This window comes from Cetorhinus maximus, chromosome 23, assembly GCF_964194155.1.
Source record: "Cetorhinus maximus chromosome 23, sCetMax3.hap1.1, whole genome shotgun sequence".
NCBI lineage: Eukaryota > Metazoa > Chordata > Chondrichthyes > Lamniformes > Cetorhinidae > Cetorhinus > Cetorhinus maximus.
Genome location: NC_135901.1, coordinates 15,659,374 through 15,681,312, shown reverse-complemented (window position 1 = coordinate 15,681,312; position 21,939 = coordinate 15,659,374). Strand labels below are relative to the sequence as shown.

The 21,939-nt window shown below is 43.1% G+C and overlaps 2 protein-coding genes across 3 annotated transcripts; both read right to left on the bottom strand.

Annotated features, from left to right (window-relative positions):
* Nucleotides 1-15,937, bottom strand: LOC144697237 (uncharacterized). Of its 2 annotated transcripts, XM_078569157.1 has the most exons (5): nucleotides 15,866-15,937; nucleotides 15,347-15,470; nucleotides 13,941-14,040; nucleotides 2,434-2,483; nucleotides 1-1,620 (listed from the first exon to the last, which is right to left on the bottom strand). In XM_078569157.1, the coding sequence occupies exon 5, from the start codon at nucleotides 1,253-1,255 to the stop codon at nucleotides 665-667; it is 591 nt and encodes a 196-aa protein (XP_078425283.1). In that variant the 5' UTR covers nucleotides 1,256-1,620; nucleotides 2,434-2,483; nucleotides 13,941-14,040; nucleotides 15,347-15,470; nucleotides 15,866-15,937; the 3' UTR covers nucleotides 1-664. The 2 variants fall into 2 exon arrangements, with proteins under 2 accessions (XP_078425283.1, XP_078425284.1); XM_078569158.1 differs by lacking the exons at nucleotides 2,434-2,483; nucleotides 13,941-14,040; nucleotides 15,347-15,470; nucleotides 15,866-15,937 and adding an exon at nucleotides 2,557-2,635.
* Nucleotides 8,585-21,494, bottom strand: LOC144697840 (uncharacterized). Its single transcript, XM_078569816.1, has 2 exons — nucleotides 21,396-21,494; nucleotides 8,585-11,307 (listed from the first exon to the last, which is right to left on the bottom strand). Exons 1-2 carry the CDS (start codon nucleotides 21,492-21,494, stop codon nucleotides 10,789-10,791), a joined length of 618 nt encoding a protein of 205 aa, XP_078425942.1. The 3' UTR covers nucleotides 8,585-10,788.
* Between the last annotated feature and the right edge of the window lie 445 nt (nucleotides 21,495-21,939).

Below are 21,939 nucleotides of genomic sequence, written 5' to 3'. Positions count from 1 at the left end.
ACACAAAAACAAACTTTATTGTATATATATCTCAGCGAATAAATGAAGAAAGCACCACTCCCTCCCCAATGGTTCCCTTACCTTATGAAATCTTGAGGCTTCATTCACTTTCTTTGGGGCCAAACCAAGTTATGCCACAGCCCTCTGGAATTTACTTTGATTTCTCCCCAGTCTGGGACTTAGACATCCAGAGCTCTTTCTCTCTGTGAGGATGCCACTGCCTTCTTCAGCTGGCTTTGGACTGCTTTTTCCCAGTCAGCTCCCACAGTTTCTTCACAGCTCTTTCCAAGCTGACTGCTCTCTGGCACAGGGCCAACTGTCTTTCACTGTGAGGACCACTGGAGATTTCTTCCTCTAGCTTCAAACTAGGCAAATCTTCCAGCTTCTTTTTCCCCTCACATGAGGGGAATCATGTTCCCCTCATGACAATGAGGCATGCTTTGGGAGAAAATGGAAGGCAAACTGAATTTCTTTTTCCTTCCAAACACCCTTTCATTCTGTGATCCAAATGAAAGATGAAACTGGATATTCGCAACAAGTCTCAAAGTGCATCAGTCCACTGGAAGCAAGGTCATGAGACCGGCCAGTCCAGCTGTAAGAATGAACATGGTTCAGTCCTGGATGTGATTCGCAGCAGCAATAACAACAGAATCAACCCTTGTAATCACTGGTGCAGTCGCTGGTGTCTCAAGAGAAGGGAGGACCAAGTGAATGCCTTCCCACATACAGGGCAGATGAATGGCCTCTCCCCAGTGTGAACGCGCTGGTGTTCCTGCAGGCTGGATATTCGATTAAATCCCTTCCCACACACAGAGCAGGTGAACGGCCTCTCCCCTGTATGAACTCGCTGATGTGTCAGTAGGTTGGATGACTGGGTGAATCCCTTCCCACACTTGGAGCAAATGAATGACCTCTCCCCAGTGTGAACTCGCTGGTGTGCTTGCAGGTTGGATGACTGAGTGAATCCTTTCCCACACTCAGAGCAAGTGAACGGCCTCTCCCTGGTGTGAACTCGCTTGTGTGTCAGCAGGTTGGTTGACTGAGTGAATCCCTTCCCACACTCGGAGCAGGTGAACGGCCTCTCCCCAGTGTGAACTCGCTGGTGTGACTGCAGAGTGGATGACTTGCTGAATCCCTCCCCACACACGAAGCAGGTGAATGGCCTCTCCCCAGTGTGACTGCGTCGATGAGTTTCCAGATCAGATGGGCAACGGAATCCCTTCCCACAGCCCCGACACTTCCATCTTTTCTCCATGGTGTGGGTGTCCTTCTGTCTTTCCAGGTTCAACGATCAGTTGAAGACTCATCTACAAACAGAACACATTTACGGTTTCTCCCCAGTGTGAATGCTGTGATGTTTTTTCAGGCTGTGTAACTGGTTAAAGCTCTTTCCACAGTCAGTTCACTGGAACACTCTCATTCAGGTTGTGTGTGTTTTGGTGCTTTCCCGGTCACACTGATGTTTGAAATCCTCTCCCACAAACAGAACAGATAAACATTTCTCCTTCTAGATTCAAATGCCAATGACATCCACATCCCGATGAATCGAGTGACTCTGTCAGATTATGGCGTGATGTTTATTTTGAGATTTCAGTCTTCAAATCCTCACCTCCAGATATCCTGTGAAAGGAATTTACAAAAATCATCAGTCAGTACAGGTTAGAAATTCAAAACAAACAATTCTAGTTTCTATGAAACATTCTTTCCTCTCTCATTCCCCAAAAGCTGTAAATCTCCATCACACACACACTCCCTCCATTCTCACTCTGCTGTACTTAATATACACCGCCCCAAATCTTCTGAAGGTGATAATTCATGCTGATCGACAGGTCCATGCTCACTGATTCTAATACATATAATATATTTTTTGGACTAAAGATGCATGTAATATACAGTAATGTATTACTTGATTAGAGATACATGCAGGATGTGAGGAAGAACTTTATTTAGGCAGCCTATAGCCTATGGGGTTGGTGGAAGCAGAGATGATCAATTATTTCAAAATTGGATGAGCACTTGAAGGAAATAAACTTGCAGGGTGAGGAGGATATAAAGGAGGAATGGATCTGACTGGATTCCTCTGCAGAGTTGGTATGGACTCTAGTTGCCAAATGGACTTCTTCTGTGTCATAACGACTGTCTGAAAATCTATAACATAGCTACAGTACTATATTACAAGACTAGAAATAATAATAAATGTACTTTATTGGAAAACCATAAATATGTGTCTATGTACCATATAACATCACTCCACTTAAGCCTGTCCTATATTAATTTACTGTCCCCTTAAATATCAGCCATTCCCTGGGAAAACGACCCATTTAAATGTGAACATTAGGAAAGCAGCCATCCTTCTAGCCAAACAAATAAATGTGTCAAGATGAGTGAGCAAACGATGTCAATGTCTTTAAGAGAGAGAGAGAGTAGGCCAACCTTTCCAGAGTCTGCACCCTCACTGGATTCACTTCCTTTCCCTTCAGTTCCTGCAAGTCAACAATTTAAACCCAGAATGAGAAAAGTAATGGAAAGGGAGAGAAAAGAAAGAGTTTTACTCACAGATATTGGGCACAGGAGGAAGTTTTCGTCGGTGTTAAACTCAATCTTCGTTTACACAAAGCCCGCGCTCTGATTGCCTGGAGGACAAAAGTCCTTCCGGTCCTCCAACTCTTCCCATTGGTCAATCCCCGCAAGAAAACACTGACCCCATGACGCGCACCATTGCTGGCCAACGTGAACTCTCTTCTCCACACATGCGCACCCCCTCTCTTCATTGCCCATGCGCACTCCTGAGCCGTCCCGCCTGCGCGGTGGATAGACCGGTTTCCCTGAAGCGGGGGCTTGTGGGAGTTATGGCTGCCATTACTGAGCCACAGCCCGGTCTCCAAACACATCGGACTGGCATGAAAAGTGGGAGTGAGGGGCGCAATGACCCCACCCTGTCACAAAGTACATGTAGAAGTCACTGGATTTGATTTTGACATCGCTTGAACATAACTGTTAGTTAACTTTAGGCGTAAAGATTTAGATACCTGGGTGACATATTGGGGAGGCAAATCGTGACTGTGAAACTGAACCCGAGAATCAGCACCTTCAGGGAAGGAGAATTCTAGTTTGAGAGGGAAAAGGATTTTCTATGTCAACTGGAATATCAGTTTCTAATTTCTATTGTGTACTTACTGTAATGGCTTTAGTAAACGTCTTGTCAAGCATATTGGAGAAGGAGGACTTGCAGATGGGAAAATCAAATCAAACATCCCATGAACATTTGATAGAGTTAATTGATTCATCAGGACCAGATGGTCGTCGGCCATTGAACGTGGAAGGAGAAATATTTGTCTGTTTGCAAATATTTCTAACATCAGTGTGACTGGCAAAGCATCGAGACAAACACACCCAAGTGAGAATGTTCCAGTGCAATGGCGTTGGAAGGAGCTGCAGCTACTTACACAGCCTGACAAAGCATTGCACCATTTACAACGGGGAGAGGCCTTTTATATGAGGCTTCAACTGATTGTTGAACACAGTGAGACTCAAGGACACCCACAACAGGGAAAAACCATGTAAATGTGGGGCCTGTGGGATGGGATTCTATTGCCCTCTGCTCTCGCCCTCCTCCCTGCCCCCATTGTATTTGGAAAACCTGTGGGTTCACGATTTACGCAATCTGGACACTACTGTATTCCTTTAATGAAACCTAACTTTTATATTAAGCAGATTAAAGGAGTGTTATTAGCGTCAGGGGATAGCAATTTAGAGGACGAAAAGCAAATTGTGTTAAAATTGCATCGGCAGTTTGTCCATCCTTCTTTGCAAAGGTTAAAAATTTTTCTAAGGGATGGAGGAATAAGGGATGGACAGTACACTAAAATTACAGAGCAGATAAGCAATGGATGTGACATATGTAAGAAATACAGAAGGACACTGTCAAGGCTGATAGTGAGTCCACCTTTAGCGGGGCATTTCAATAGAGTTCTGACAATGGATTTAAAGGTATAGGATAAAGAAAAGAACATTTTTATTTTACATTTCATAGATCTGACAACAAAGTTTAGCCAGCCGACAATCATATACAGTGAAGAAGAGAAAATAATTGTGGATCAGATAATGGAGAAGTGGATAGGGATTGGATTGGGACCACCAGCAAAATTCCTCACTGATAATGGTGGAAATTTGCTCGTGACGAGCTTGTGGATATGTACGAAAACATGAATATAATAGTTATGAATGCCTCAGCTGAAAGCCCCCCTAGTAACGGAGTGTGTGAAAGGAATCATGCAGTAATAAATGAGATGCTTTGTAAAATATTGGTGGATGGACCAAGCTGAAAATTATCATCAGCTCTAGCATGGGCTGTTCATGCCAAGAATTCATTGCAGATGGTTGGGGGCTATAGTCTATATCAGTTGTTTTTTGGTAGAAACCCAAAAATTCCTTCAGCCCTGAATGGTCAGCCCCCAGTTTGGGAGGGAACTATGATTAGCTCTACCTTATCTGAGCATCTAAATGCACTGCACATAGGTAGAAGAGTGTTCTTTAAAGCCGAAGTTTTGGAAATAATCCGGCGAGCTCTAAGACACAATATACGACCATCGGAAACTATTTTCAAACGGGGAGACATAGTATACTATAAGAGAGAAGGACTTAATGAGAGGAAAGGCCCAGGAAAGATTATCAGTAAAGATGGTAGAACAGTCATTTACAACATGGGAACTACACTATTCGGGTGCACTCATCAAGGTTAGTTAGCACAGAGTACAAATTTGCGGGTTCAGAAAGTGTAGGAAGGGACGAGGAACCATGTGCTTCTCATACCCATATGTTGCATGATTGTGAGGACCAGGTAGCTAAAGTTGACAGGGTATCTGAAGATGGAGACAGCACTTTGGGCAAAGAAGATGAAGCGATTTGTCCCAGAGGATGAATGTCGAAAGCTGGCACGAAAGTTACATACTTGCCAGAAGGAGCCAGTCAATGGTGGGATGCAATGATTGTAGGTAGAGCAGGGAAGGCCACTGGAAATATTAAAACTGGTTAAATGTACGAGATAAAGGCCTATGGATTGGAAACATGAAGTACAAAAGTGGAAGGCACGGAAATGCAGTATCAGTTCAGACAGTGGGCCTGGGAGTGAACATGCCTCTCAGAAGAGATGTGGGACTGTTGAATGAACACCTATGAATGAGAGAGGGAGATCAAACCTAACATCCGGAGCATGATAGAAGGCAGATAGAGAGTATAGCTTAACAAGGTCAAGGAAAATGGCACAGACTGGTAACAAGGGGCAGAAGCCCATGTGATTGAGAAGTCTTATTAGTTTCAAACAAATTAGACTATAAATTAATAAAGAATGCCAAACAGCAAGAATTACATAGTTGGAAAGAATTTGGGGTATACACAGAGATGTCAGATAGGGACCAACAGCTCTGTCTCATATGCAGATATGCATGGAAAAGGTGCTTCCTGATGGGACTTCTAAAACTAAAGCCAGACCAGTGGTATGAGGGTTTGAAGAAAAACTGGGTGACAGGGGTGTGCGAGTAGATTCACCTACTTCAGTGAAAGTTATGTTGGATATCATTTTGGCTCTATTAGCTACAAATGCTTGGGAATGCAAGTCCATTGATATTAAAGCTGCTTTTTTGCAGGGAGACCAACTTCAAAGGGAAATTTTTCCCCGTCCATCAAAAGAGGTGCCAAACGCAGAAAGGATTCTCTGGAAGCTAAATAAATGTGTATACAGTTTAAATGATGCCTCCAGAGTTTGGTATTTCTCAGTGAGGTCAGTTTTGTTAATGCTGGGCTGCCTTCAGTTGGAAGGCCCGGCAATGTTTTATTGGTACCACGGAGGGAACTTGCAGGCATCTTTATGATGCGTCTAGATGATTTGTGTGGGGTAGTAGTGAATTTGAAACAGTTACCATTAATGGGCTCAGAATGGAGTTTAAAAATTGGAAGTCAGCCTTTAGTTGCATTTAAGTACATTGGATTGGAAATCAGGCAGGAAGGATCACATATCCTTTTACATCAGCAATCCTACTCAGAGAACATCAATCCCGTTGCAAATAGTCGTGGTAGGGCCTCCCAGAAAGATACCGCGGCTACTGAAATTGAAAAAAAGGAATGCAGAAATCTAATTGGGCAACTCAGTTGGCTAGGCAAACAAACAAGGCCTGATGTCAGTTCTGACATTTTGGAATTAAGCACTAAAATGAACGATCCCAAGGCTGAAGGGATTATTCTGGAAAACAAATCATTGACAACATTAAAAATGGAGCAGTGTGTTTGAAATTCCATCTCTGGGTGATGTTAGAAAAATGAAATGGATTGTGTTTAGTGATGTGCCTTATGCACACCTATATGATGGGTTTTCAAGCATGGGAGGATTTATAATATTTCTTATGGTGAAAAAGGCAAATGCTGCCTTTTGACATTGGAATCTAAAAAGATGCAAGGAGTTGTAAAAAGTACGTTAGCAGCGGAGACTCTTGCCCTTGTTGAGGTGATAGATATGGTATTCTATCTATCAAAGATACTGGAAGACGTTTTAAATGGAAAAGGGTATTCAGGGACGATACCTATCGAATGTCTCATAGATAATAAGTCACTTTGGGAAAATGTTCACTCTATGAAGTGCGTTAATGGGAAGAGATTGCAAGCTTAAAACACATGCTCGAGAATAAGGAGATTGCCAAGATCGAATGGATTGATAGCAGCTACCAGTTATCTGACTGCTTCACCAAAAGAGAAGCGAGCTCCAAGAAGTGATTAGAGATCTTTAAAGAGGGATGTCTTTTTAAGAAAAATATACTCCTTTTCTGCGGACATATCTGTACATGTGTTGTCTTTTTTTAAGGAGGGGAATAAGGTGAATTTATTGAATGAAACAATATATATTGATAAAAGCAAAAATAAAAGCAAACTACTGCGGATACTGGAAATCTGAAACAAAAACAAAAATAGCTAGTAAAACTCAGCAGTCTGACAGCATCCGCGGGAGGAATACAGTTAACATTTTGAGTCCGTATGACTCTTCATCAGAACTATATACTGATGTTTGTTATTACTATTTTTTTTTGTGTGATTATATAAACTTAAAAGTTATTTTATTTTTAAGAAGAGGGGAATCTGTTAGGGAAGGAAACAGTTAAAGAAGTTCAATTGCTAATTATTAGGTTGTTTAACTAAGTACCCATTCGGTTGTATAAAAGGGATAACAGTTGAGACAAGTTGGCTCTGTGGAGAGTTTTATGACAAGCAATAAAACTCTGTCTGAAGGAGTCAGTCTTGGCTTTGGTCTTCATTTCTAAACAACTATTGGAACTTAACATATAATTGTATAAGACTTATTTACACTTGTATTCCAATCCCTTTGTAATATAGGCTAACATACCATATGCCTTCCTAATTACTTGCTCTACCTGAATGTTAAGCTTCCGTAATTCATGTACAAGGGCAGCCAGGTCCCTCTGAATACAACCATTTCCCAGTCTTTCACTATTTGAAAATTATTTTGCTTTTGTTTTATTTTTTTCTCCCCAAGTGGATAATTTCACATTTCACCACCTTGTATTCCATCTGCCATGTTGTTACCCACTCACCCAACCTGTCTATATCCCTCTGCGGACTCTGTCCTCCACACTGTTTACTTTCCCACCTAACTTTGCATTGTCAGCAAATCTGGATACGTTACACTCAGTCCCACCGTCAAGGTAAATAATATAGATTGCAAATAGCTGATTCCCAATTACTGATCCTCGTGGCGCCTGCCAGTTATAATCTGCCAACCTGAAAATGTCCCATTTATTCCGAACCTCTGTTTTATGTCTGTTAACTGACCCTCAATACATGCTAAGATATTGTCTCCATCACATGAGACCTAATTTTGTGTAATGACCTCTTCTGTGACACCTTATCAAAAGCTTTTTGAAAATGTAAACTGCTTTCCCCTTATCCACCTGTTATGCCCTGTTCCCTGTGTTATTCTCATTATCTTTTCCCGACCCACTCTGCTTACTTTTACCAAAACATTGCTCTGGAGCTTGACATTTCCCTTGCTGCTTTTGAATTTACTCTTTCCTGAATTATCCCACACCCACCACCACCAGCTGGGCTGGTAAGATGGGCAGAGCAGTGGCAAATGGAATTTAATCCTGAGAAGCTTGCATTTTGGGAGGACTAACATGGCAAGGGAATACACAATAAATGGTAGGACCCTAGGAAGTATAGAGGATCAGAGGGACATTGGTGTACATGTCCATAGATCCCTGAAGGCAGCAGCACAGGTAGATAAGGTGAAGACGGCATATGGGATACTTGCCTTTATTAGCTGAGGCATGGAATATAAGAGCAGGGAGGTTATGTTAGAGCTGTATAAAATGCAAGTGGACTTCTCAGGATTAAATTCCATTTGCCACTGCTCTGCCCATCTTACCAGCCCATCTATATCGTCCTGTAATCTAAGGCTTTCCTCCTCACTATTTATGACACCACCAATTTTTCGTTTCACCTGTGAACGTACTGATCATACCTCCTATATTCACGTCTAAATCATTAATGTACACTACAAACAGCAAGGGTCCCACAGCTGGAGTACTGTGTGCAGTTCTGGTTGCCACACTAGAGGAAAGATGTGATTGCACTGGAGAGGGTGCAGAGGAGATTCACCAGGATGTTGCCTGGGCTGGAGGATTTCAGCTATGAAGAGAGACTGGATAGGCTAGGGTTGTTTTCCTTATAGCAGAGAAGGCTGAGGGGGGACCTGACAGAGGTGTACAAAATTATGAGGGGCAGAGATAGGGTAGAAAGGAAGAAACTTTCCCCCTTAGTGGAGGTGTCAATAACCAGGGGGCATAGATTTAAGGTAAGGGGCAAGAGGTTTAGAGAGGATTTGAGGAAAAAAAAATTTCACCCAGAGAGTGGTTGGAATCTGGAACACGCTGCCTGAGGGGGTGGTAGAGGCAGGAGCCCGGACAACATTTAAGAAGTATTTAGATGAGCACTTGAAATGCCAGAGCATACAGTGGCCCCACACAGGCCAAGTGCTGGAAAATGGGACTGGAATAGATAGGTGAGGCCAGCATGGACATGATGGGCTGAAGGGCCTGTTTCTGTGCTGTATAACTCTATGACTCTCTGTTAGTGTTTTTTTTGGTGTTTCTTCAGGTGTCTTTCCAAATGACTATAATAAAGCTGAAGAAAAATAAAACTAAAGAAGTGAGCTTTCACAGGTAAACAGAGCTTCAACCATCTTAGACCAAAAAGTGTTAAAGAGGATGGGGCTTCCCACAACTTGTGAGCTCTGAAGCATAACCTCAAGGGTGAAGCTTATCTTCAGGGAATCACATTTTTTGTGCCTTTTCCAATTGTACAAGTCAATTGTGATTCATACTTAAAGGTTTACTTTCACTCAGTAATTATAACTTTTCACATTTCTCAGCACAGGAACTGGCAGCATTTTAGATTAAATACCAATCGTGCACTTCTCTTGGAGCTGGTGTATGGAGAAGATCATGTCCTCTGTAGATCTGCCAGCACAGAAACTGCACTCTGCTTCTGGGTACACTCAGTCTGCAAATAGATGAAGTCTTTAAGCATGACCCTAGTGAAGGTCTTCCCAGTGACGTTAGGGAGTGAGATGCCCCTGTAGTTGTTGCAATCTCCTCTGTCACCTTTGTTTTTGTTTATTGTGATGATTTTTGCTTCACACATATCTTGTGGAATGGATCCTACCTTCCAACACAGGAGGAGATGATGAAGGTGTGGCAGCAGATGGGACTTTCCGTGCTTGAGCAGTTCAGCTGGAATCCCATCCTTGCCGGGTGCCTTTCTGCTTGCTGAACAATCAATGGCCTTTTCCAGCTCAAGTGATGAGGTTTCCTTGTCCAACTCAGCCCTGACAGGAAGCTGCTGGGGAGAATCAAACAGAGACTGGGAGATGTCTGTCTCACAGGGAGTACAGCTCCCAGTGTTAAACCCAGTGACAACCTGTTCACTTCTGTCAGTCAGCACTTCACCATCTGCCCATTTCATGGGAGGGGCAACTTTGATGATGGTCGGACCAAGCGCCCTCTTGATCCCATCATACATGGCACATAGTTCCCGTTGTGACAGGCAGTTTGGATTTCTTGACACAGGCTGATCCAGTGTTTATTTACACAGCTCCTCCCTGTCTTTTGCACAACCATCTTGGAACTTTCAAGTTGTGCAGTGTTCTAGCTGTCGGCTTTATGTTGTGCATCAGGTTGGCTTTGCTTTTTGCTTCAATGACAGATTCATCTCTGCAGAGTGGGTCTCAAACCAGCCTTTGTTGTGGGTTCCACCTTTAACAGATGTTGCTGCTGCTGTATCAGAAATGATTGAATCAGCAACTTCCAAACTTCATCAATATCAATGTTGATTGATGAAGCTTTTATTGATGTGCTGGTAAAATATTTTACTGTTTTGTTTAACCTTCCTTGATAATTTAATTTCATGATGGAGGTGTCACGGTGAAGAATGTGGAAGTCAGTAAGAATTGTTGGCAAGGATTAATCAGCACTTTCTAATTGTCGATGTTAATCAGAGGAACTGCAAAATACACAGAGGCGGCAGGAAAACTCTCCCCACAAAAGCTCCCAAAACCCCCATGAATGTTCAGTCACTTGGGTGACCCAGGAAAAAAGTTGCCTCTGAATGTGAGAGACAGAATCTGTAAGAAACAGCTTCTCCGGTCAGATTTTGTCTCTCCTGAACTTGCTGTTCTTCTATTCAGTCCTGGATGTGATGAACAGAAAAATCCAATCACTATAGTCACTTGTGAACTTGCTGGTGTCTCAGCAGTGTGGATGACCGACCAAATCTCTTCCCACACATGGAACAGGTGAATGGTCTCTCCCCAGTGTGAACTTGCTGGTGTCGCAGAAGGGTGCATGTCTGATTGAATCTCTTCCCACACACGGAGCATGAGTACGGCTTCTCCCCAGTGTGGGTGCGCTGGTGTACTGTGAGGTCAGATGATTGCTTGAACCCAGTCCCACAGTGAGAGCATCTGAACGGTCTCTCGTCAGTGTGAACACGTTGATGGGACATCAGTTCCCCAGAACTTTTATAGCATTTCCCACAGTCTGGGCATTTGAAAGGTCTCTCATCAGAGTGAACTCGCTGGTGTCTCAGTAGGTGGGCTGAAATGGTGAATCCCTTCCCACACTCGGAGCAGGTGAAGGGCCTCTCTCCAGTGTGCATCCGCTGGTGTGTCAGCAGGTTGGATGACTGAGTAAATCCCTTCCCACACTTGAAGCAGCTGAATGGTCTCTCCCCAGTGTGAGTGCGCTGGTGTGTCAGCAGATGGGATGAGGTAGTGAATCCCCTCCCACACTTGGGGCAGGTAAACGGCCTCTCCCCAGTGTGAATGCGCCGATGAATTTCCAGCCTAACTGGATAATTGAATCCCTTCCCACAATCACCACATTTCCACAGCTTCTCCCCAGTGTGACTCTGCTTGTGTCTCGACAGGACAGAACAAGTGTATGGTTTCTCTCCAACGTGAACGGTGCTTTTTCCTTCCATGTTCAAAATCTGGTAATATACAGGTTACAATTAATTGGACAACTTTGCCAGATCCTGATGTGATGTTTGATTTCAGTTTCCTGACTGCAAATTCTCCCCTTCTAATATCCTGTGAAATTGATTGACAACAGAAAAAAGGGAGTGAGAGAGAACCCACAAAAACACAAAGACAGGTTATGAAATTGAGCTGAATGAATCTGGTCATTTGTGGGGCCGACACCAGGAAAAAGTGACCATGAAAACTGCTGGATTGCTGTGAAAATGCAATTGGATCACCAATGTCCTTCACAGAAGGGAACCTGTCACCCGGTCTGGGCCTGCACAAGACTCTGGCCTCTATGGGTGGAGAGAGAGAGAGAGGTGAGGGGCAAAGGGCAGAGAGAGAGATTTTATATATCTACAACTCGACCAGAACTTTGACACAATCTCCCAAACTCTCAGCCTCCACCACCTAGAAGGACCAGATTAGCAGGTGGATACTAACGCCATCACCTGCAAGTTCCTCTCCAACTCACACACCGTTCTGACATCTGACATCTAGCACTGCATGAGGAGAAATTTCCTCCATTTAACATACAAACATACAATTTAGGAGCAGGAGTCGGCCACTTGGAATCCCGAGCCTCCTCCGCCATTCAATAAGATCATGGCTGGTCTGATTGTAACCTCCCGCCTACCCCCGATAACCTTTCACCCCCTTGTTTATCAAGAATCTATCTAACTCTGCCTCAAAGATATTCAAAGACTCTGCTTCCACTGCCCTTTGAGGAAGGGAATTCCACAACCTTCTGAAAGAAAAAAATACTCTTCTCTGTCTTAAATGAGTGGCCCCTTATTTTTAAACAGTGACCCACACCCTCATGTCCACCTTTGATGCTCTAGTTCCCAGTGAAGCCTTGACTCTCTCTCACCCTGGACACTCCCCCCAGTACAACCCTCATGTCCGTTCGTTTAGCTCCAAGGGATGCAGACTTGAACGGCGGACAACTGGTTTAACCATCCACCCCCAGATCTTGCTGAAGCACATAACGCACTATAGGTTTCTTTTCTCACCTATTACTGTTCACTATTCTAGGATCATCCTCGAATGCAAATATAACCCCAGGCTTCTTTTCTCTCATGCAAATCATCTTTCTTAAACCTTTTTCCACTGTCTCCTCCACCCTCACTTCCAATAGTAAGAGAGAGGAGCTCACAGACTTTTGTCATTAAGACCAAGATCATCCATTCAGCTGCCTCCACTGCTTCCTTCCCTTCCACTCGCCCACCTGGCCAAAGTTCCTCTGAAGTTGTCCCCTGCCCTAGCCCTGAACAACTTTCTCTAGTTTCTCTCCTGTCTCCTAAATACCCTCTCCGAACTTAACTTGTCCATGACACCCACCTCTTGCTTCCTCAATACTTTTGTCACTTGAACTGCTAAATATTCAACTTCATCTCTTGGTCCCCATGTTAACAAATACTGTTAACAGTTCTCTCCAGGTGCTGTTCCTTTCTCCTTTAAATCTGCCACATCACCGCTTTCCTCAATAAGCATCGCTCAATACATAAGCTTTCCTCAGTAAATATTGGGAAGACTAAAGACATTGTCTTCAGTCCCTGCTACAAACTCCACTGCCTAGTCACCGATTCCATCCCTCTCCCTGGGAACTGCCTGACACTGAATCTGATTGTTCACACCCATGGTGAAATATTTCACCCCACGATGAGTTTCTAACTACATATCTGCATTATCACCAAGGCCGCCTATTTCCACCTCAGTAACATCGCCTGACTGCATCCCAGTCTCAGCTCATCAGCTGCTGAAACCATCATCCAATCCTTTGTCACCTCTGGCCTTAACAACACTAACGCACTCCTGGTCATCCTTCCAGATTTAACCTCCACCATCCAAAACTCTGCTGCTCTTGTGCTTACTTGGACCAAGTCTTGTTCATCCATCACCCCTGTGATCGCTGATCTGCAAAGGCTCCCAATTCAGAGGCAGCAACACTTAAAATCAGCATCCTTGGTTTTCCTCCATGGATGCTATCATCCCTATCTCTGTAATCTCCTCCAGCCACACAACCCTCCAATATATCTGCACTTATCCACCCTCTTAAGCATTCCCGATTTTAATTGCTCCATCATTGGTGGCCCAAGCTTTGGAAATTGCTCCCAAACCTCTCTAACTTGCTTTCCTCTTTTAAGACATATCTTAAACCAACCTTTTTCACCAAATTTATGTCCTAATATCTCATCGTGTGGCTCGTTGTTAAATGTAGCTTTGTAAAATTTTGTGAAATGCCCTTGAATGCTTTATGTTAAAGCTGCCAGATAAACACAAATTCTTTCCGTTGATTTGGACACACATCACCTTTCCTACGTCATCATTGGGTGAGAATCCTGTAACTCCTTACCTAACAGCATTGTGGGAGCACCTTCACCACATGGACTGCAGCGGTTCAAGAAGGTCAAACATCATCTTCTCCACAAGCAACTGGTGACTGGCAATATATGCTGGTATTGGTGGAGAGAGAAACAGAGTTAATTATTCAGGGTCTGTAGAATGAATTACAGGCAATAAAAATGGCGCAGAATTTGATGATCAATATAAGCTCAAAAGTGAAAGAGCTGGTAAGCCAGCAGCACACGTTCAGGGGATGGGCAGCAGTGGAAACCTCATTTAGACATGGTCAGCAGAAGGAACAGTAAAATACTGAACATAACTAAAATACGTTCATTATTAGAGACAGAGGAAGTTAGACAATGGCAGAGAGGTGATCAGGGAAGACAGAGTTGAAACAGAGCAATGGATGGACATGGATTCAGATCCACAGCAGAAGAATCAGACCAGCCCCAGAGCCATGGAATCTCTCATGAAAAGCAATGGTCAAAAATACTCACATCTGAAACAATTTCAGTTTTCAATTTGAAAATCTCCTGCTGGAACCTGCAGCTGGAAAGATATCAGAAGCACTGGAGTCAGAGAAAAATCTCTCAGTTGAGGAAATACCCGGGGAGCGGGGTGATGTCACTGAGCTACTGTCAGTGTGTGATGACATCACAGACACGAACACAGAACATCTGGGTCTGTGCAAACCAGTGATCACCACACATTATGAAGGATGTGAGGGTCCTTGAGAGGATGCAGAGGAGGTTTATCAGAATAGTTCCAGGGATGAGGGATTTTAGTTGCAATGTTAGGTTGGAGAAACTGGGCTTGATCTCCTTGGAGCAAAGGAGATTGAGGGGAGATTTGATAGAGGTGTACAAGTTAATAATAGGTTTAGATAAGGTAGATAATGAAAAGCTTTTCCCATTATTTGATTGTAAAAAATTATGGACACGGATTTATGATTTTGGGAAGAGATTAAGAGGGAATGTGAGGAATAACTTTTTTTTATACAGTGAGTGGTAATGACCTGGAACTCAATGCTTAAGCTCAAAGGCCGATAATATCCAGGTCCTAATGAATCAGGTCTGCTCTGAACGTGATGTTTGGTTTGACTTTCCTGCCTGTAAATCCTCCCCTCCTCACCCTCTGTAAAAGGAGTTTCCAAATTCCATCCCTGTCAGTCCAGGATAGAAAATGGTACAAATGGCCTCCTCTGTGCCATAGTGACTCTATGGGTATTTCCTGTAATCTCATTTTGTAATTAAACCCTTGGAGTTCAGGTATCACTAAGGTAAATCTGTGCTACACTCTCTCCAAGACCATTCCATGCTTCCTTAGTTTGTTGCACAAAACTGAACGTATTATCCAGGTGTGGTCTAACCAGGGTTTGTGCGTCTTGGTGCTTTTCCACAGACAGAACAGACAAACCTTTTTCATTCCACATTCAGATGCTGATGATATTCAGGTTCTGATGAATTGAGTGACTCTGTCAGATCTGGATGTGACCTTTGGTTTGAGTTTCCCGTCTGTCAATCCTCCACTTCTAATAACCCTGGAAAAAACATTTACAAAGACCTTTATTGTCAGTCCAGGATAGAAATTTAGAAGAGACAAACATTACTCTTCGTTTGAGTTTGCTGTGTGGAAATTCACCCCTTCTCACCCCTGTTAAAGGAGTTTCCAAAATCCATCCAGGATAGAAATGGACAACATCCTCTCCTCCTACTGACAGGGACAGGGATGACCGCGCATGCGCCCTGCTGCATCTCGCCCCTGGGAAAGATGGCGGCCGTTAACTTAGGCCTGTGACCCAGAGCAGGCCAACAACTGTCGCCCCATGCCGTGCAAACGCAGGATCAGGAGCTTCGAAGTGGGGGTTTGAAGTATTCTCCGGGTGTTTATGAGGCCTCCCCGCCCACTCCCCTGGCTCTAATCCTTTCCACCCACCCAGCGACCCCATTACTCAACCTCACTCGATTGTTTCTCCCTTCTCCGTCTCACTCCAGGCACAACCAGCACTGCGCATGCCCCAATCAGGGAACGCACTGCGCATGCTCAATTTCCAGCTCGGTAGTACGCCTGCGCAGCAAGCCCCCTGTCGTCTGGATAGGACATATTCTTCCCCGCGGAGAATGCTGGGTAACCACCCAGCCATTGAGAATCGATATTGAATCGAAACACTCGGCAGATCTGTTGTGTTTGTGGAAAGGGAAACATCACTTACATTTCAGGTCTATGACTTTTCATTAGAACTGCACTGCATCATTAGACGGACGTTGAGTCTGTTTCTCAATCCCCAGATACGGCCAGATATGCTGAGTATTTCCAGCATTGTCCGTTTTTATCTCTGGTTAAGGAAGCTTCTCTTGAACTTCACATTAGATTCATTACTAAGTTATATTTATTTTCGTCCTTGCAGAAGTGGAAACACCTTTCAGTTGTCTGGCCTGTAGAAACAGTTATGAGATCTTAAATTCCTCGATCAAGTCACCCCTCACTCACTTTTCCACATAAAACGTCTCCAGCCTGTTCAATATTTCTTGATAGGTATAACCTGTCAGTTGTAGCATTAGTCCAATAAACCTTTCTTGCATCGCCCCCATCGCTCATTTCTTGAATTGCTTCTAAATACATGTTATAATATGGAGACCTGAGCTAATCTGAGCACCGAACTCACTACTGTCCACAAATCGCAGTATGTTTCAGTATTTTATTCATTTTCTCCATTAGCTGAATATAAGATGGGATGGTATGAGCAGACCCAATGAGCTAGTCTGTAACACTACGGAGCATCTACAAAGTTGCTTTACAGTGAAACAGTGAGCTGTTTATCCATCAATTATTACATGAAGAACAGCGTGTCTGAGAATGACACGATTTCAGTGCGGTTTCACGAGGCCAGATTAAGTTGTTAATCTTATTGCCGAGCAGTGATAGGGAGCACTTGCAATTCATGTGCACTTTGTGCGTTTTCCAGATGAAAATAAATTGAATCTATCACTCTTGCTGAGTATATTCAAATAGAAATCCATTTCTTTTTGCATACTAAATGATTCAATGGATGTGCAAGATCATTTAATGGTGGAGCAGGTTCAGATGGTCGTATGGTCTCCCTCTGCTCCTATTTCTCATGTTCTTATGAACATCACAGTGAATCATTTCCATGCAAGCACAGCCGATGCAGAACCCGCCCTTTCACCTCCTCCTTTCCCACATTCCAGGGCCCCAAACACACTTTCTTGGTGACACAGTGATTGCTACTCTTTGTTATTCATTATCATGTTTTCACTGCTCATGATGCAGTCTCCTTTGCACTGAGGATAATAAATCCGGCTTGGGCGACTTGTGGAGCATCACCATTGAGTGTTCAAGCGTGATCCTAGCTCTTGATCATTCTCTGGCCTCTCTGTCCTTGGCCTCCTGCACTGTTCCAATGAAGCTCCATGGAAGCACGAGGAACAGCAGCTCATCTTTGATCAGACACTTTACAACCTTATGGACTCTATAGTCATTTCAACAATTTCAGATCATAACCACACTCCAATTTTTTCAGACAGTAGGTGTTGGTAATGGTTCTGCTGTTATCGTTTGAACCCCCTCTGGACGTGTTTTCTGTTTCTTCATTTGTCCTATTAGTTTATTTATTTGTCTCATTATCACCAAATCTTACATTGAATCATCACCCCCTTTGTCATTTAATTTCTCCAGCCTTCCTATCACAAGACCGTTTGTTCTTCCATCCTCTCGCTCTCTCTTTCTCCTGACTCTGTCCTTACTGCTAAACTATTGAATCTCTGAATTCTTCCAGTTTGGACAAAAAGCCAGTGAGCTGAAACATTCACTCTGCAGGTCCGTGAACTATCAAATGAAGTAGAAAAAGAAAGGTATTATAAATTTCAAGAAAGTACACAGACAGGGAAAGGAGGAGAGGGAACGAACATATAAACATACGAACATAGAAACATACAAATTAGGAGCAGGAGAAGGCTATTCGGCCCCTCAAGCCTGTTCTGCCATTCAATAAGATCATGGCTAATCTGATTGTAACCACAACTCCACATTCCACATTCCTGTCTAGCCCCGATAACTTTTCATCCCCTTGCTTATCAAGAATATATTTACCTCCGTTTCAAAGGAAAAAACATATTCAAAGACTCTGCTTTCATCGCTTTTTCGGGAAAAGAAGTTCCAAAGACTCAAGGCTCTCTGAGAGAAAAAAAAAGACTTCTCGTCTCTGTCTTAAATGAACGACACTTATTTTTAAACAGTGAGTCCTAATTCAAGATTCTTCCACAAGAGGAAACATCCTTTTCACATCCACCTTCTCAAGACCCCTCAGGATCTTTTGTGTTTCAAGTAAGTTGCTTCTTACTCTTCTAAACTCCAGATACAAGCTTAGCCTGTCCACCCTTCCCTCAGAAGACAATCTGCCCATCCAAAGTATTAGTCTAGTAAACATTTTCTGAACTGATTCCAACGCATTTACATCCTTTCTTAAACAAGGGGAACAGCGCTGGACACAGTACTCTAGAAATGGTCTCACCACTGCCCTGTGTAACTGAAGCATAGCCTCCCAACTTTTGTATTCAGTTCCCCTTACAATGAACGATAACATTCTATTAGCTTTCCTAATTACTTGCTATACCTTTTGTGATTCATGCATTCGGACTCCACGACCCCTCTGCATCTCAGTGCTCTGCAATCTCTCACCATCTAGGTAATAAGCTGCTTTTTTATTCCTCCTGCCAACATTTGGCAAGTTCACATTTGCCCACATTATGCTCCATTTGCCAGATGTTTGCTCACTCACGTTACCTGCCTATATCCCTTTTTAGCCTCCTTATGTCCTCTTCACACCTCACTTTCCTACTTTTCTTTGTGTCATCAGCAGATTCAACAACCATACCTTTCGTCCCTTCATTCAAGTCATTTGTATAAATTGTAAAAAATTGAGGCTCGGGCTCTGATCCTGAGGCACACCACTCGTTACATCTTGCCAACCGGAAAATGACCCATTCATGCCAACCATCTATCCATGTCAATATGTTATCCCCCTCCATCATGAGCTTTTATTTTCAGCAATAACCTTTGATGTGGTACCTCATCAAATGCCTTCTGGAAATCTCAGTACAGTACATCCACCGGTTCCCCTTTATCCACAGCACATGTGACCTTTACAAAGAACTCCAATAATTTGGTTAAACATGATTTATCTTTCAGAAAACCATGGTGACCTTGACAGACGTTAAGGGAAACATTAGAAGCTATTATTAAAGACGTTAATAGCAGGAGAGAAGTTTTGTGATTGGGTGGAAGACAGAAGAGAATAAGTAACACCAGGGATGAGGATGCCAGACAAAAGCAATGTGAATGGATTGGAATGGTAATTGGACGAGTGAAGAAACTAAAGGTGTGGAGAATCATTCTGTTTCTGTTACCTATTTCCGCTCTGATTGGAAATGTGTTGTTTCACTGTTGATCCATTTCTCTTCTGCTCCACGTTGGAAACTGATTCCTTCTCTTCCATTGACTTATGGAAAAATTTAATTGAGCAAATACACAACTGGCACAGGGGAAAGAAAATCATTAATTGAAGCATTGAAACAATGAAACAGAAATATTTATGATCCAGAAGGAGACCATTCGATCCATCATGTCCATGCCAGTACAAAAGGAGCAATCCGGTCTAATCCCATGTTTTAGCTCTTGCTCCATAGCCTTGTAGGTTACAGCACCACAAATGCTTTTCCATGTGTTAGTTCCTTTACTTCAATGGTGGTTTCCGTCTCTATGATCAGCTCAGGCAGTGAGTTCCAGACCCCCACCACCTCCTGTGTGAAATTAATTACTCTACAGCTTTTCTCTAATTCTTCCACCAGATACGTTAAGTTGAATTGTTTAGTCTTCCATGGGTCAGCTGGTACCACTCTTGCTTCTAACTTAGAAAATTGTGAGCTCAAACACCATTGCCAGACATGAGCACAACCGCCTAGGCTGACATTCCAGTGCAATACGGAAGGAATCCCGCACTTTCGAGTGTAATATGCCTTTTTGACGAGATGTTAAACTGAGGCTTCGTCTGCCCTTGGATGTACAAGATCCCAAATCACAATTTTGACAAAGAACAGGTGGTTAAGAAGGCATATGAAATACTTGCATTTATTAGCTGAGGCATAGAATATAAGAGCAGGGAGGTTATGCTGGAACTGTATAAAATGCTGGTTAGGCCACAGCTATATTACTGCATGCAGTTCTGGAATCCGCATTATTGCAAGGATTTGATTGCACTAAAGAGAGTGCAGAGCAGATTTACCAGGATGTTGCCTGGGCTGGAGAGTTTTAGTTATGAGGAGAGATTGGATAGACTGGGATTATTTTCCCTGGAGCAGAGAAGATTGAGGGGGGACATGATTGAGGTGTAAAAGATTATGAGGGGCGTAGATAGGGTAGGCAGGAAGGAAGTATTCCCCTTGTTGGAGGGATCAATAACCAGGGGGCATAGATTTAAGGTAAGGGGCAGGAGGTTTACAGGGGATGTGAGGAAGAATTTTTTCACTCAGAGGGTGGTGGGAACCTGGAACTCACTGCCTGAAAGAGTGGAAGAGGCAGAAACCCTCATAACATTTAAGAAGTATTTGGATGTGCACTTGCGATGCCATGGCATAAAAGGATCTGGATCTCGTGCTGGAAAATGGGATTAGAATAGTTAGGTACTTGTTTGACCGGTGCAGACTCGATGGGCCGAAGGGCCTTTTTCTCTGCTGTTGACCTCTATGACTCTATGACTTTCTAACAGTGTCCCTTGTCTTGTCCAATATTTATCCCTTAATCAACACCACAAGAACAGATTATCTGGTCATCAATGCGCTGCTGTTTGTGGGAGTTTGCTTCATTTCATATATTACAGTGAATACACTTCAAAAGTACATAATTGTCTATAAAACCCTTTGGGATTCCGGTGGTGGTGAAAGGCACTTTACAAATATGAGGATTTGTTTCTTTCTCAACCCATGCCCCTGGTTATTGATTGCTTTGCTCACGGAAATAGGTCCTTTCTTTCTTCTCCATCTCGATTTTATAATTTTATATTCCTCAGTTAAATCTCCTTCGCTTCCTCTGTTCAAAGAAAACAGACCCATCCTATCCAATCTTTCCTCCTCGCTCATTTTGATGTGAATAAGGTTCAGCAGGAGTTTCCCAATGCTTTCCCCTAACCATATAAATCTGATCTTTCTCAGCTGTATTGTATTTGAACTGCACCCACTTCTCTCAGTTCCCCAGTAAGTGTCTATTCTAACCCTTTGACTCTGAGCAGTTTTGCTGGTGCAGCGGTTTGACTGGAAATTTCCCCTTCAAATATCATCATTCATTGTACACTCGGCCATATGTCTGCCGTGCTTCCAGTGAAGCTGGGGACAGTTTTAACTCATAAACCAGGAATTGTGATATGAATAATGGAGTGCTTACTTTGACTTACTTTGAGCCCCGTGATACCTTGGAGGAATAGCTCAAACCGAGGACGTTTCAAGGCCTCAAACTCCATCGACTGAGCTAGCGGGACATGTGATGAAGACATGTCCATATCCCTTATCACAGCGAGAATACTGTCTGAATGCAATGGTAGAGAAAGGAATTGACCACCAGAAGCCCAAGATTCCAATGCTTTCCCATCAACCATCAATAACATTATTCACAGCTTCTGCTTCCCAGCTGCACCTCCTTCCAAACATTATGATACATTTTCCTCAGGATTTGTTCCTGGATTTAATATTTACCTGCTTTGTGACCTCATTTTGAAATCAGATTCGCTTCAATCTCCAACACAAGTTGAGTTGCAAATCTGATGGACAAACAATGGAAAACAAGTCAGTCGATAACACAAATCCCATGGTTCTCATTTTCAGATCCACCACAGTCAGCTTTTAAATCAAAGGAAAGAATTTTGTAGTGAAAAGATTTCGAAAGTTGTCATTGTTTTTATTTGTGACTCACTCACTCGGGTATTCTGTAAATGCTGCTCG